Source organism: Symphalangus syndactylus, chromosome 6, assembly GCF_028878055.3.
Source record: "Symphalangus syndactylus isolate Jambi chromosome 6, NHGRI_mSymSyn1-v2.1_pri, whole genome shotgun sequence".
NCBI classification, from domain to species: domain Eukaryota; kingdom Metazoa; phylum Chordata; class Mammalia; order Primates; family Hylobatidae; genus Symphalangus; species Symphalangus syndactylus.
The window spans coordinates 123,191,452-123,206,500 of record NC_072428.2 but is presented as its reverse complement, the minus strand read 5'-3'; the positions used below and the strand labels follow the sequence as shown (position 1 = coordinate 123,206,500).

Below are 15,049 nucleotides of genomic sequence, written 5' to 3'. Positions count from 1 at the left end.
AAAAAATTAGCCAGGCATGGTGGCACGCGTCTGTAATCCTAGGTACTCCCGGAGACTGAGGCAGAGAATTGCTTAAACTTGGAGGGGCAGAGGTTGCAGTGAGCCGAGATCGCACCACTGCACTTCAGCCTGGGCGACAGAATGAGACTCCGTCCCAAAAAAAATAAAAAATAAAAATAAATAAATAAAAAAAGAGAACAAATAAAATTAGTATATAGAGTAAGATCCCATATTTAATAAAAAATTATTTCTGGCCATCAACATTTCATTCACACAGAAAAGGGAGGGGTCTGGAATTAGGTTCATCTAATATCAATGATAATAACTTATAGAGGATAAAATCTGAAATAATTTTTCTTACTTTCATCTTTCCGTTTTTCTGCATTTTCGTTGTTTGAATTATTTATCACGAGAGTACTATTTTTAAAACAATAGTGTGATTTTTTTTTTCTTAAACTGGAAGCAAAAGTATTAACAGTGGATAATGCTGGTGAGGAAACTACAAGTGGGCCGGGCATGGTGGCTCACGCCTGTAATCCCAGCACTTTGGGAGGCCAAGGCGGGCCAATCACCTGAGGTCAGGAGTTTGAGACCAGCCTGGCCAACATGGTGAAACCCTGTCTCTACCAAAAATACAAAAATTAGCCAGGAGTGGTGGCACGTGCCTGTAATCCCAGCTACTCGGGAGGCTGAGGCAGGAGAATCGCTTGAACCCAGGTGGTGGAGCTTGCAGTGAGCTGAGATGGCGCCACTGCACTCCAGCCTGGGTGACAAAGCGAGACTCTGCCTCAAAAAAAAAAAAAGAAAAGAAACTATGGGTGATTTTTTCTTCCCTATTGTTCTGTATATGTTTAATTCCTCCACTTAACAAACTTATGTAACTATGAAGACTGTATAGCAGTATTTTTAAAAATGTATATACACGGACAAGATCCATACGAAAACCTGAAAAACAGGTAATATTTTGGGAAATGAGATTGCTGGACAATGTTCCTATGACTCTAGTCTTTACAAATTTGTACAATATACAATATTGTTGTCCTTTTTATAAAGGACAACAAGGAAAAAGGACAACAAGGATTATCTCAACAGAGTATGGGCCCCTTGACTTGCTTGTTTGTAGTCTTTTCAGTCTTTTAATCTAATAAATGTTTCATACTTTATGTGTGTTTATATTTTACATGTTTTACATACACACATAACCATACATACATTTAAATCTAGCTTCTTTAGCTGACTCTCAAATTACCAAATAATTAATATCTTAATTCAGCTGTACAAGATATCCTGGTTACAAAAACAACATCCTGACAAATGGAATCACTCTAGTCAACACATCAAGGTTGTTTCAGGTGGAAAATTAACATTATAGCCTGGTTGCTAGCTGGCAAATGTATTAAAATCAAAAGAATCTTCTTAACAAAAGAGGGTACAGATCCTAGAAAGGAGGAAATGAACGTCTGAGTGCCTACTGTGTGCCAAACTGTGCTAGGCACTTTTATATACTCTCATCTCATGTGATGTTCCAAAAAAACACAGATCGTATTAGCCCATTTTCCAAACGAGGAAACTAAGACACGGTGGTTTTAAGTAACTGGTCCAAGGTTACACAGGTAATACAGCAAGTTTCAACTACAACAAACCACCACAGAACTTCTCACCACAGGCTGTGACCACATCTATGTACAAGTAATGGCTTGAAAAAACCTGACCATATCACCCACCATTAATACTACAGGCCTCAAAGCCTTCAGGAAATCCCAGTGTCAACAATTACACAAGGTACACTAAGACATGGGTCCACGACACTAATTCTGAGCCAGAGTATGGGAATTGTGTTGCCCCTTACATTCATATATGCTGCCAGACATCCCAGGACCTCCTGAAAGCACTGTTTCTGCGTATTCTAGTAGTAACTTTCAAAGAACACAGCATCAGTAGGGCCAAGATGTCCCAGGGTACAAACAGAGCTAGAAACCAAAAAACCATTATGTGATGGGCTCAGATGAAGAGAAGAGATGGTGATGGAAAGAACATTAACACCTAACCCAACTTCCACGACTCGGCTCAGAACAGAGTGACTACTTTCCTTTCCTGCCACAAACTGTGTCACGAACCTCAAAGCTGTTTGTTCAAAGCCCTGGTCAAAGCCTGGACCCCTTCAACAAAGTTTACTTTGAATTAAACACAGGGCTGACCAAAATACTCTCCAAGGAGGAAGGGAATTTAACAGGTGTCTACAAAAAAGGATTTTCTAAGTTTTTGAAATTTCAACTTCTGTGAAGACATAAAAGTTGATGAAAACGTGAGCCTTCCACTGCCTTCAAACCTCCTTGACATCTGTAACCAGAGTGTGTCTTCAAAAGTCTGCTCCAAGGTTTCAAAAAGGTCTCCTGAAGTCACAACCAAAGTTTGTCTTCCCAATTAAACTGGCTATTACAGGCCAAGTTTTAAAGACAGACAACATTTAATTGGAAAGCAAATCACCTAAGTGGCAGACACATTTCCCAATTAAAAATCTGACAAGAACTCACAGAAATAAAGTATCTCCAAAATGCCATCTTTCTTATTTCCCATCTAGAGAGGCTGCCTCCTCTGACTTCCCACCAAACAAAGGGTTGGCAAGGGAAATCAACAGAAAAGTAGAAAAATTGTATGTGTGTATGCACGTGTGTGTGTGTGTGTATAAAACATCCAAATCTTACATCAGCAGGTCAACAGAAAAGTAGGTGTGGGTCTGTATGTGTGTAAAACTGTCCACATCGTACATCACACATGAGCAGGTAATCAGGATTCTGTCCCCCCAATTAGTTCCATTTTTAAAAGGCCAGTGGCAAGACTTAAAACCAAAAGCTGCAGTTGGCTGTAGCCTCCGACAAACTGAATCCCAATCACTATATGTCCCCTCACCAAAGCCCCACCTCACAAGCCTGAAGGCCTCTTCTGTAAAGCCCTGGAAGTCTACCCTTTGAAACATCTGACTGCCCTGAAATATTTTTATTTGTAATTTTTAAATAATTAAGCATTTTTATTTGAGTCTCAAAACACTTAAAAAATCATATAATACTTGCATTACAATTACACTATACTTCATCTTTATTTTTGGCTTTTAAATGCTTTAAAGTTAAATACTTTATACTAGCAAAACAGAGTCACTATTTAACTATTTAGTATAAGGGCTGGAAATAGCGATGAGATTTGGATATTCCCCATGTCTACACCTACTCTGTCCTTAAGCCAAACCCTTATCCACCTGTAGTTTTTTGAATACAATATTAAAAATTACTTTAACAATAAATGCTACCCCAACCATTAGGAAAAGCATTGAAAAAATACAAAATTTTATGATACATAATGTAGTACAGAAATGACATTTTTACACATGTGAGCAAGAGAATTAAAGGAGCATTTTTAACATTCAGTATTCAAAAAAGAATACTACTCAGTGATACAAAAAGATATTTTTAAAAAAGCTAAACCGATCAAACTTTTCAAAAGAAAGTAGACTCTCTAACTGTTGGTAATTTATTTTGTGACAAAATAAGTCCATGGAAACATGAAAGGAGCTAGCAGGTACCCAGTACGTGTTAGGAATGCTCAGACCTTATAAACACGAGCCTAACATGGGTTTTCCTTTTTGTGGCTTATTGCCAAAGCAACCAGGAAAGCTATAGTCTTTGGGAGAGAATTTGAAAAAAACGTTAAAGATAGGAGGAGATAATCAAAATTTTATATGAGGAATTAAGAATAATGAATGCAGGCCGGGTGCAGTGGCTCATGCCTGTAATGCCAGCACTTTGGGAGGCCGAGGCAGGCCAATCACCTGAGGTCAGGAGATAAAAACCATCCTGACCAACATAGTGAAACCCTGTCTCTACTAAAAATACAAAACATTAGCCGGGTATGGCGGCGCATGCCTGTAGTCCCAGCTACTCAGGAGGCTGAGGCAGGAGAATGGCATGAACCTGGGAGGCGGAGCTTGCAGTGAGCCAAGATTGCGCCACTGCACTCCAGCCTGGGCGACAGAGCAAGACTCCAAGACTACGTCTCAAAAAAAAAAAAAAAAAGGTAAATGAATACAATGTTGCAAGAAGGGAAACACAAAGGACATAAATTGAACAGAAATACAAGAAACAACTTCCAAGTGACAGCACAATTTACTAACAAGAAATATACATTGCTGGTTCTCTTACCCACAGGACTCTTCCCGCCATTCCCCATCCCAAACACCAAAGTAATACTACCACTGTCCTCTCATTCACTACCACTGCCTATAAAATTTAAACCACTGGGTATGTTCAAAAGCATATTAGGAAGGAAATAACAGGAAGTTATAGGTACCAACATCCTCACTCCAACGCCAAAATCTCCCTGTGACTCAAAGAAATGTTGAAATACAAACATCAACACCATTCGGTCTTAAGGTCATATATAACAGTGCATCCCAATCCTTACTAAACTTGCCCAGGATACTAGGTCTAGACATTCCCTTACACCATGCTTGTAAAAAATATGTAACAAAAGTGCTATTCAGTGATCTGAGGTGGTCAAAGATAAAGTAGAAAAATGAGGGCTGGGCACGGTGGTTCATGACTGTAATCCCAGCACTTTGGGAGGCCAAGGCAGGCGGATCACAAGGTCAAGAGATCCAGACCATCCCGGCCAATATGGTGAAACCCTGTATCTACCAAAAATACAAAAATTAGATGGGTGTGGTGGCGCGCGCCTATAATCCCAGCTATGCGGGAAGCTGAAGCAGAAGAATCGCTTGAATCCGGGAGGCGGAGGTTGCAGTGAGCTGAGATTGCGCCACTGCACTCCAGCCTGGGGACAGAGCAAGACTCTGTCTCAAAAAAAAAAAAAAGAAAGAAAGAAAAGAAAAGCAATATAATGCACAACAGAGATCAAAGTAAAAAATGCCTAGGTCTAAATCACAGTGATAAAGTGAAGGTCATATATTAATAAACTGGCATAAGAGATGGATGGATAACCACAAAATCTTAGCCATCAAGCAGTAGGGGTTTCCTCCTGGAGAACATTAAGGAATGGTCAAGCAAAGGCAATGTATGTTCTGAATTAGCATTAGTAAAAAAAGCTTTAGGTTGGCTTTCATGCTGTTTTCAAAAATATGACATTTAGAGTAAATTCAACTGGCCCTGAAGAAAACACAAATAGCATAAAAGAAATGGGAACAGCCTGGAGAATCGAAAGTACACAGATGAGATGACACATTTCACTTTCATTAGAAACAGCCACTCCTCCTGGATTTCCATAACATTTCATGTCTCTCTCGTAGTCTCATGTCATCATTTTTACTGACATGTTTTATCCCCCAGGTAAACTATACTCTCCTCAAGGGTAACACTGTGCCTGCTTCATCTTTGCAAAACTCAGGGCATTTACTCACTCAGTCAACAAATATTATTAAATATGTAATACGTGCCAGACGCCATACTATCAACTGGCACTAAATACCTATTGTTTAAATAAATGTTGACTATAAGGTAGAAAAAACAAACAAGTTCAAAAAAGGATCCAAATAATGTCCTCGTATTCTAATTCCACAGCAAATTCAGATGGGAAACAACAAACACTCTTACTGGAATTTTAGTATCATGAGATACATCTACACTACCTGCGTATTGTCACAGCGAGAATGTGGGCCTATAGATTCACAATAGGACAGCACTTCCTCTGTATGGCCTACCAAGTATATTAAGCATTTCCACACAGATTTTTTTTTTCTTAAGCCCAAAAGAAAATTAATGATTTAATAGGCCATAATCTTAACGCCTCCTAAATAAGACCCATAAGATGTGTCTTTGTCAGTGAATGGTAAGCTGTTCTAATGGTTTGATATATTCATTCATTGAAGTGCTTAGTACCTACCAGATAATGTTGGGCCCTGGGTTTTGAAAAGATGATCAACACATTCCAGGAGCCTTGCAAGAACTCAAACAAAAGTTTAGCATAGGTGGGGAAAAATAGTGTTTGTTTATGAAAAATAAATGAGTTGAAATTCAAATGCCAACAACATAAAAAACGTGCCATAATAAATTTTATTTAGATTGGTTTTAGTTCCTGTATCATATCCAAGGTTCTTGAAAGGGTTCCCCCATCCTCAATATATTTCGCTTTTTTTAAAAAAGCTCCTAAAAGATCCACCAATCCCACTCCACCCCTACCCTAATCTTCTGGGAGGTGCAGAGGGGCAGTGTATGGAGGATAATTTCAAATTGGTTTGGTTCTGTTTTTTAAGGAATGGACCAGAATGGAGAGGCAGAGCAAAAAATTGAAAACCGATGTGTGCCTTCAAACCCAGTCCTCCTACCAGCTCACTGCAGATTCTTGTATTTGTGGCTGTGGCCACGCACAGGTGGTTGAAAGTATCCAGAGTGTGAAAACACAAATCTGCAACTCGTGACAGGAGTCTCCGGACTCCAAGGCCTTACACCCCAAAGTCCAGGAAACAAGACGCCTTTCTCAGTGAGTGCTGCTACAGGCAAACAATAAATAAGCATTTTAGGAATCAATAAACACACCTTTACACCTGGTTTTCTCTACCAAACCCAAATAGCGTGCTTTGGGGTCCCGGGACTGTAATAGAAGGTGCCGCCCCTAAAGAAAAGACTGAGGCGAGCTCCTCTCTCTATAGCTAACCACAGAAAAAAAAGTTGGGGGGGAATTGCTGGGGCCCTGGGGAGGGGTTAGAGCCCTGGGGAGGGGCTGCGGGAGGCAAGGAGGAAAGGGAAGGGAGAGCAGGGTGGGACCCAGCTAACCCTTCTCCCTTCCAAAGCGGAGGTCGAGCCGCTGCCCCCAGTCCCCAGACCCTGCCTCCTGCCTCCCTCACCTGATCACAGAGATGAGCAGCCCCGAGGGGTCTTTGCTTTTGCTGACTGTGCTTCTGTATTTCCCACCAGCTGCTTCTGCCGCCATCTTGGACGCGGGGAGAGCCGCTGGGCTCCAAGGAAGCCAAGGGTGCGTAAATTCTGTATTTGACCCCACTGGAGTCTCCACCAATGGGTGAGGAGAATTCCAGAGGCGCGGAAGTGGAAAATCCAATCACTGAAGTGAAGAGGCGGGACTAAGGGAGCAAGTTTTGAGGCCACGACGCGCGTGTTCGCTCTAAGCACTCTGGGAGTCGTAGTTTTCCTTCTCCGTCTCCTGGGCGCGCAGGAAAGCTAAACCAGCTGCAACTTCATAAGTCTTGTAATGAGTGTCTTCATTTATCTTTATTGTGACTTCGAGCTTTTTTCGGCTTCCTTGCTTTTAGAATTTTGTCAGGCTTTAAATCAAATTTATCTGATGTTGCCAAAATGTGTTAGGGTTTGTATTTAAATGAAAGAGGGGTTCTCTGCCGGATGTCTATGTGCGAAGTTTTTGCCTTAAGCGCAAGTGATTTTTTTAAAAATCCAGTAAAATACGAAAATGAATATAAGCAGAAATGCTTTTCTTTAGTATTCTGTAAAACTAATGTTTCTACATTAGGTTTATGTGGAGTTCAATTTTTCCCAATGTTCCTATATTTCCAGATAGTCCTAAAACCACACACGCAGGAATAAACAAATGAATATTGATGAAGAAAAGACAGTATAAGCGAAAAACAAACAGACCACACTGCAGATTCCTTTTTTCAAGCTAAATGAAATACTTAGTAGTAATGCACATTTGTGTTAATACTTTTACCAGTAAGTTTTTAGTATTTCCTGCATTTGGTTCCATTGGTTTAGTCATTAATTCATAAGACCAAATGAACAAAACAAAACAAACAAGACCAGAGTGTGCGTGGAAAGTGGTTAGACTGAGGAACAAGAATAATAATAATTCAAAACTAAGGAACGAGGTGGCCTGCTCAGTAGCAATAACGAATGAAGAACTTAAAGGAATAGAAAGCAAACTAACTCAGAGGTCATGGAGTTGTGGAACAGCAAGCTCAGAACACATCGACTACTTTTATTAAATAGACATCGAGCTGGTGGAAGTTCACATTTTTAAAAATTAGTTGAAGATAACACACACACACACACACACACACACACACATATGATATGATATGATAACTTAAAAGTATTCACAACCTTTGGCCCAGTAATTCCAGTTCTAGGGACTTTGTTTCTAAAGAAATAAAGATATTGACATTTTTGAAATAACACAGAAGTATTAAATAAATTATGTAACATTCAAATGAGGAAATAACATATAGTTTCTGGAAATCATAATTTTAATGGCTTTTAAAGAAAATAAGATTTTTGGGCCAAGTGCGATGGCTCACACCTGTAATCCCAACACTTTGAGAGGCGGAGCCGGGCAGACCACTTGAGGCCAGGAGTTTAAGACAAGCCTGGCCAACATGGTGAAACTCCATCTCTACTAAAAATGCAAAAGTTAGCCGGACCGTGGTGGTGCCTGTAATCCCAGCTGCTTGGGAGGCTGAGTCATGAGAATTGCTTGAACCTAGAAGGCGGGGGTTGCCGTGAGCCAAGATCGTTCCACTCCACACTGCACACCAGCCTGGGCAACAGAGGGAAACTCTGTCTCAAAAAAAAAAAAAAAGATTTTTATGGTATAAGTACAAAAAGTGGGCTATAAAATTAAATAATTCATAGAGAAAGGGAGAGGCAGTTGAGCCTAGTGGTTAAGAATGTAGAACAGGCCGGGCGCGGTGGCTCACGCCTGTAATCCCAGGACTTTGGGAGGCCGAGGCGGGCGGATCACGAGGTCAGGAGATCAAGACCATCCTGGCTAACACGGTGAAACCCCATATCTACTAAAAAAATACAAAAAATTAGCCGGGCGTGGTGGCGGGCACCTATAGTCCCAGCTACTCGGGAGCCTGAGGCAGGAGAATGGCGTGAACCCGGGAGGCGGAGCTTGCAGTGAGCCGAGATGGCGCCACTGCACTCCAGTCTGGACGACAGAGCAGAGCGAGACTCTGTCTCAAAAAAAAAAGAAAAAAAGAATGCAGGACATAGGATAAAAAGTGTGATCATCTCCACTGTTGCAGAAAAAAGCTTTGTCAGAATCCAAAACACTCTCACAATAAAAACACTCAGAAAACTAGGGATAAAAGGGAACTTCTTATAGGCTATAAAGGGTACTTATGAACAACCCACAGCAATCATCATAGTCGATGAAAAACTGAAACCCTTCCCACTAATATTAGACACAAAAAAAGGATAACCATTTTTTTGCCACTTCTATTCAACAAAGTACTGCAAGTTATAGCCAGAGCAATGAGGCAAGAACATGAATAAGTCATCCAGATTGGAAAGGAAGAAATAAGACAATATCTATTTTTGGATGATGTGATCTTATATATAGAATATCCTAGAGAATACACACAAAAAACTATTAGAGCTAATAAAATATTCAGCAAAGTTGCAGAATACAAAATCAATAGCAACAGAAAATCAGTGGTATTTCTGTAAACTGGCAATAAACTATCCAAAAAGGAAATTTACACAATTCCATTTCCAGTAGCAGCAAAAAGAATAAAATGCCTACGAATAAACTTAGCCATGGAAGTGAAAGACTGCTACACTGAAAGCTACAAAACATTGCTGCAAGAAATAAAAGAAGACTCAAATAAATGGAAAGACATCTATGTTCATGGGTTGGAAAACTTAATATTGTTAAGATGGCCAAACTCCCCAAAGCTATCTACAAATTCAATGTAATTCCGATCAAAATTCACTAGGCTTTTTGTGCAGAAATAGAAAAACTGGTCCTGAAATTCATATGGAAATTAAAAGAGCCCCAAATAGCCAAAGCAATCTTCGAAAAAAAAAAAAAAAATCAATGTAGAGGTCTCACACTTCCTGATTTCAAAACTTACTAAAAATCCACAGTAATCAAAATAGCATGGTACTTGCATAAAAATAAACACATAGATAAATATAGTAGAATAAGCCATGCAGAAATAAGCCTATTCATCTATGATCAATTGATTTTCTTTTTTTTTTTTTTAGACGAAGTCTCTTTCTGTCACCCAGGCTGGAGTGCAGTGGCTCAATCTCAGCTCACTGTAACCTCTGCCTCCCAGGTTCAAGCAATTCTCATGCCTCAGCCGTGCAAGTAGTAGACATGGGGTTTTGCCATGTTGGCCAGGCTGTTCTTGAACTCCTGACCTCAGGTGATCTGCCCACCTCGGCCTCCCAAAGTGCTGGGATTACAGGCGTGAGCCACCGCACCCGAACGGTCAATTCATTTTCAACAAGGGTGACAGTACCATTCAATAAGGAAAGAATAGTCTCCTCAACAGATGGTGTTGAAAACTGGATAAGCATAAGCAAAACGTGAAGATGGACCCTACCTCATACAACATGCAAAAATTAACTAAAAGTGGATCAAAGACCTAAATATAAGGGATAAAACTCTTAAAACAAAATATAAGGGTAAAGTTTCATGATTCTTAGCTATGACATCAAACACATAAGCAACAAAAGAAAAGATAGATATGTTGGTCTTTATTAAAATTAAAAACTCTCATACATCAAAGTACACTTTTCAAGAAAGTGAAAAGACAGGCACAGGATGAGAGACAATAAAAGCAAATCACATACAGTATCTGATAAGAGTCCTGTATCTAGACTGTGTAAAGAACTCTTACAACTCAACACAAAAGGAAATAAAAATTAAAACCTAGGCAATGGATGTGAATAGACATTTCTCCAAAGAAGATACACAAATGGCCAAAAAGCACATAAAAAGATGCTCGACATCATTAATCATTATAGGAAAATGCAAAACCATAATGAGATACCACTTCACACCCACTAGGTTGGTTATAATTTTTTTAATGGAAAATAAATGTTGGCAAGTATGTGGAGAAACTGGAACCCTTGTACATTTCTTTTGGGAATGTGAAATGGTTCAGCCATTGCAGAAAACAATTTGGTGGTTCCTTAAAAAATTAAACATAAAGTTACCATATGACCCAGCAATTCCACTCATGGGTATATACACAAGAGAACTGAAAACAAGTGTTCGGAAAATAACTTGTACACAAACATTCATAAAAGCACCACTCAAAATAGCCTAAAGGTGGAAGCAATCCAAATGTTTAACAATCAATGAACTGCAACAATCAAATGTTTAACAATCAATGAACTGCAACAATATGACTGTATCAGTGTGGTATAAACAAAATGTCCATACAATGTAATATTATTCACACATAAAAAGGAAAAAAGTACTGATATATGCTACAATATTGATAAATCTTGAAAACATGCTAACCGAAAAAAGCCAAACACAAAAGGCCATATTGTGTATAACCCCATTTATCTGAAATATCCAGAATAGGCAAATTCATACAGACAGAAAGCAGATCAGTGGTTGCCAAGGGCTGCAGGGCAGGAAGAAATGAGGAATGACTGCTCATTGGATACAGAGTTTCATTTTGGAGTGATGAAATGTTCTGGAACTACAGTTAATGGTTACATAGCTTGTGAATGTATTAAAGGTCAGTAAATTATAAACTTTAAAGTAGTCAAAAATCATAAATTTTATGTTATGTGTTTTTCACCACACCTTAAAAAAAAAATGCAGTTTGTATAGCAGGGTGGCCTAGATTCAATCCCAGCTTTCCACTTTCTGGCTGGATTACCTAGGGCAAGTTACTTAACTTTACTCTGCCTTAGTTTCTTTATCTGTAAAGCAGGTGATCATTGTACTTCACGTAGAGAGTTATTGTAAGAATATGTGAGATATACGTTATCGGCACTTGGTAAATATCAGCTATTATTACTAAAGTATGATACTAATTTTGTTGAAAATACATCTCTGGGGTTATTGCAAAGTTGTTTTGAGCATCAATAACATGGGTAATTTTTTTTTTTACACTTTTCTGTGTTGTACAGAGTTTCTGGGATGGGCACGGTGGCTCATGCCTGTAATCCCAGCACTTTGGGAGGCCGACGCAGGTGGATCACCTGAGGTTAGGAGTTCAAGACCAGCCTGGCCAACATGGCAAAACCCTGTCTCTACTAAAAACATAAAAACTAGCCGGGCGTGTTGGCAAGCTCCTGTAATCCCAGCTGCTCTGGGGGATGAGGCAAGAGAATTGCTTGAACCAGGGAGGTGGAGGTTGTCAGCCAAGATTGTGCCACTGCACTCCAGCCTGGGTGACAGAAGGAGATTCCATCTAAAAAAAAAAAAGAAAAGTTTCCAGGTGTGGCTTTTTATAAGCAGAAATACACAAAAGTACTTCCTTTAAAGGAGAATTGGATAAGTGTCAAAAACGATGGCCTACTTTCATCACAAAATGGAAATACAATTAAGTGATAAATAAAGTAGCACACCCAAATTAATTTATTTATTTTATTTTTTTTTTTTTGAGATGGAGTTTTGCTCTTGTTGCCCAGGCTGGAGTGACATGATCTCGACTCACTGCAACCTTCACCTCCCAAGTTCAAGTGATTCTCCTGCCTCAGCCTCCTGTGTAGCTGAGATTACAGGCACATGCCACTATGCCTGGCTAAAACCAGTATATATGCAGGTCTTGTTTTATGTTTTCTAAACCAGGGCAGACCGTTTCCTAATATTACATTTGTAAATATACCTAGGGGCTCTTAAAGCCACGGGAACATCCAATTAAATTAAAATGCTTTGACCTCTGGATGAATGGCTGTATATAAATCCAAGGTATTGATATTCTTATTATTGTGGATAAATGAAATGTGTGAATGAGGCTAGCTCAGCAGCGGAGTGGCTCCCTGAGATTCATAAAAAATGCCCAGGCTTGGGTGTCTATAGGACACCCAACACAAACATAGGAGATTTGAAAACAAACAAACAAAAAATATGAAGTGTCTCATAATATCAGCTATGCAGCCAGAACCCTAGAAAGGGGCTATTTCCCTGACCCCATCAATATTGCCTGCTTACAAGTCAGCTCAGCTAAGATATTAAAAATGTGCTTTAGCCAAGGCTGAGTAAATCAAGGTATAGGATACAGATTATAAACTGAAGGGAAAAGTCAATGACTCTGTCGTCACAGAAAAATCAACTGTTTTATTTTATTCAGGAATTAAATTTTATGTTAGCTTTTTCAATTACATTGATTTAAATAAATATAAGCTTAGTTAAACATATACACATAGTATATTCTATTTGCAGGAAAATGTTATAAGTAGATTACAATAGGCTGTTAATTTTCTTGTCCATATTCCCAATACCTGGTTCAGCCTATGTTGTCTAATGGGGGAACTGTGATTTAATCTTCATGTTGCTTTTGAGTTTCTGAGTGTTTTAGGAAGTTCGTCAAGGATATTATTTTCCATAATAAAGGATAGCTTCATTGAAAGGGGAATGGTTTTTATTTCTGTGGGATTCAAGCCTGATTGCTGTTGAGCTCAGGCTGCAACGGCCCCCCAGTTTCTCTCCCAAATTCCATCATTCAGTAAACACTGAATGCATAGAGTGTACAAGATGAAAGTGTTCTGGAACTAAATAGCATTGATGGTTGCATACCATTGTGAATGTATTAAATGTCACCAAATTGTATACGTTCAAATGGTTTCTTTCACGTTATAAACTCTACCTAAAAAGAAAAATCTTTTGAGTCCCCAAGTTAGAATGCATTAAGTCATCTTTCTTTCTTTTTTTTTTTTTTTTTTTGAAACCGAGTCTCGCTCTGTCACCCAGGCTGGAGTGCAGTGGTGCTATCTTGACTCACTGCGAGCTCCACCTCCCAGGTTCACGCCATTCTCCTGCCTCAGCCTCCCGAGTAGCTGGGATTACAGGCACCTGCCACCACGCCCGGCTAATTTTTTATATTTTTAGTAGAGATGGGGTTTCACCATGTTAGCCAGGATGGTCTCGATCTCCAGACCTCGTGATCTGCCCACCTCAGCCTCCCAAAGTGCTGGGATTACAGGCGTGAGCCACCATGCCTGGCCATTAAGTCATCTTTCAATTGGTCCCCAAGTTCCATCGGTTTGACTTGCACAGTGTTTTTTTGTTTGTTTGTTTGTTTATTTGTTTGTTTGTTTGTTTTTGAGACGGAGTTTTGCTCTTGTTGCCCAGGCTGGACTACAGTGGTGTGATCTCGGCTCACTGCAACCTCTGCCTCCTGGGTTCAAGCAATTCTCGGCTCACTGCAACCTCTGCCTCCTGCGTTCAAGCAATTCTCCTGCCCCAGCCTCCCGAGTAGCTGGGATTACAGGTGCTGGCCACCATGCCCGACTAATTTTGTATTTTTAGTAGAGATGGGGTTTCACCATGTTGGCCAGGCTGGTCTTGAACTTCTGACATCAGGTGATCTACCTGCCTCGGCCTCCCAGAGTCCTGGGATTATAGGCGTGAGCCACCACACCTGGCCAGCAGTTCTTAACTTCATCTTCTTCTCCACATTCCCACTCCCATTGCCTTAACTAGGCTTCATCTTCTCTTCTATCAACTGTTGCAATGGTTTCTCAGTTGTTACCCCTTTTTCTTACATAAAAGAGATTGGTTCTCATTCCAATCTACCCACCACACTTTTTCCTGAATATAGTGAAGCATGACTCTGATCCTCCTAGCCCAGCTTTAAAAAATTCCAAAGACTCCACTTTCTGTATAATTGTTTTACAAACTGTTCACTAAAGAAACAAGTCCAAACTACCTTTTCAGCTTCTTTATTGATTACTCTGCCATCGTACCCCAGTCTCTAAACATGTGCCAAGTGGGCCAGGATTCTTATATTTCCCTTCTTCCTACATACTTTTGCTCAACCTAAAATGTCTCTGAGCCCCGGATTATACATCTATTAAAATGTGGCTACCTATCTTCAGCGTTGTTGAGAGACTTGGAGAAAATAAGATATGTACATAGGACACTCAGCATTGGGTTCATTTTTAAGAAAAGTTTCTTTCAATTCATCCAGTTAAAATTGTTTATTCTTCAAGGCCAAAGTTCAGTAGCTCACCTAAGCACTCACACACATTTACACACCACAACTCTTTTAATTCTTGATTGGAACTGGTATGACAACATAGTATGACTGTTAGCTGGATGCAGTGGCTCACGCCTGTAATCCCAGCACTTTGGGAGGCCAGGGCGAGTGGAT

At 39.8% G+C, this 15,049-nt stretch overlaps 1 protein-coding gene across 4 annotated transcripts in view; it reads right to left on the bottom strand.

Annotated features, from left to right (window-relative positions):
- Positions 1 to 6,991, bottom strand: part of EXOC4 (exocyst complex component 4) — an 830,711-nt gene extending 823,720 nt beyond the window's left edge. The window contains exon 1 of one of the 4 annotated variants that reach the window (XM_055284061.2): positions 6,851 to 6,991. In XM_055284061.2, the coding sequence (XP_055140036.1) occupies positions 6,851 to 6,936 (86 nt within the window). In that variant the 5' untranslated portion in view covers positions 6,937 to 6,991. The remainder of the gene's footprint in view (positions 1 to 6,850) is intronic. The other 3 variants (XM_063642266.1, XM_063642265.1, XM_055284062.2) reach the window with 3 other exon arrangements.
- Positions 6,992 to 15,049: the final 8,058 nt, after the last annotated feature.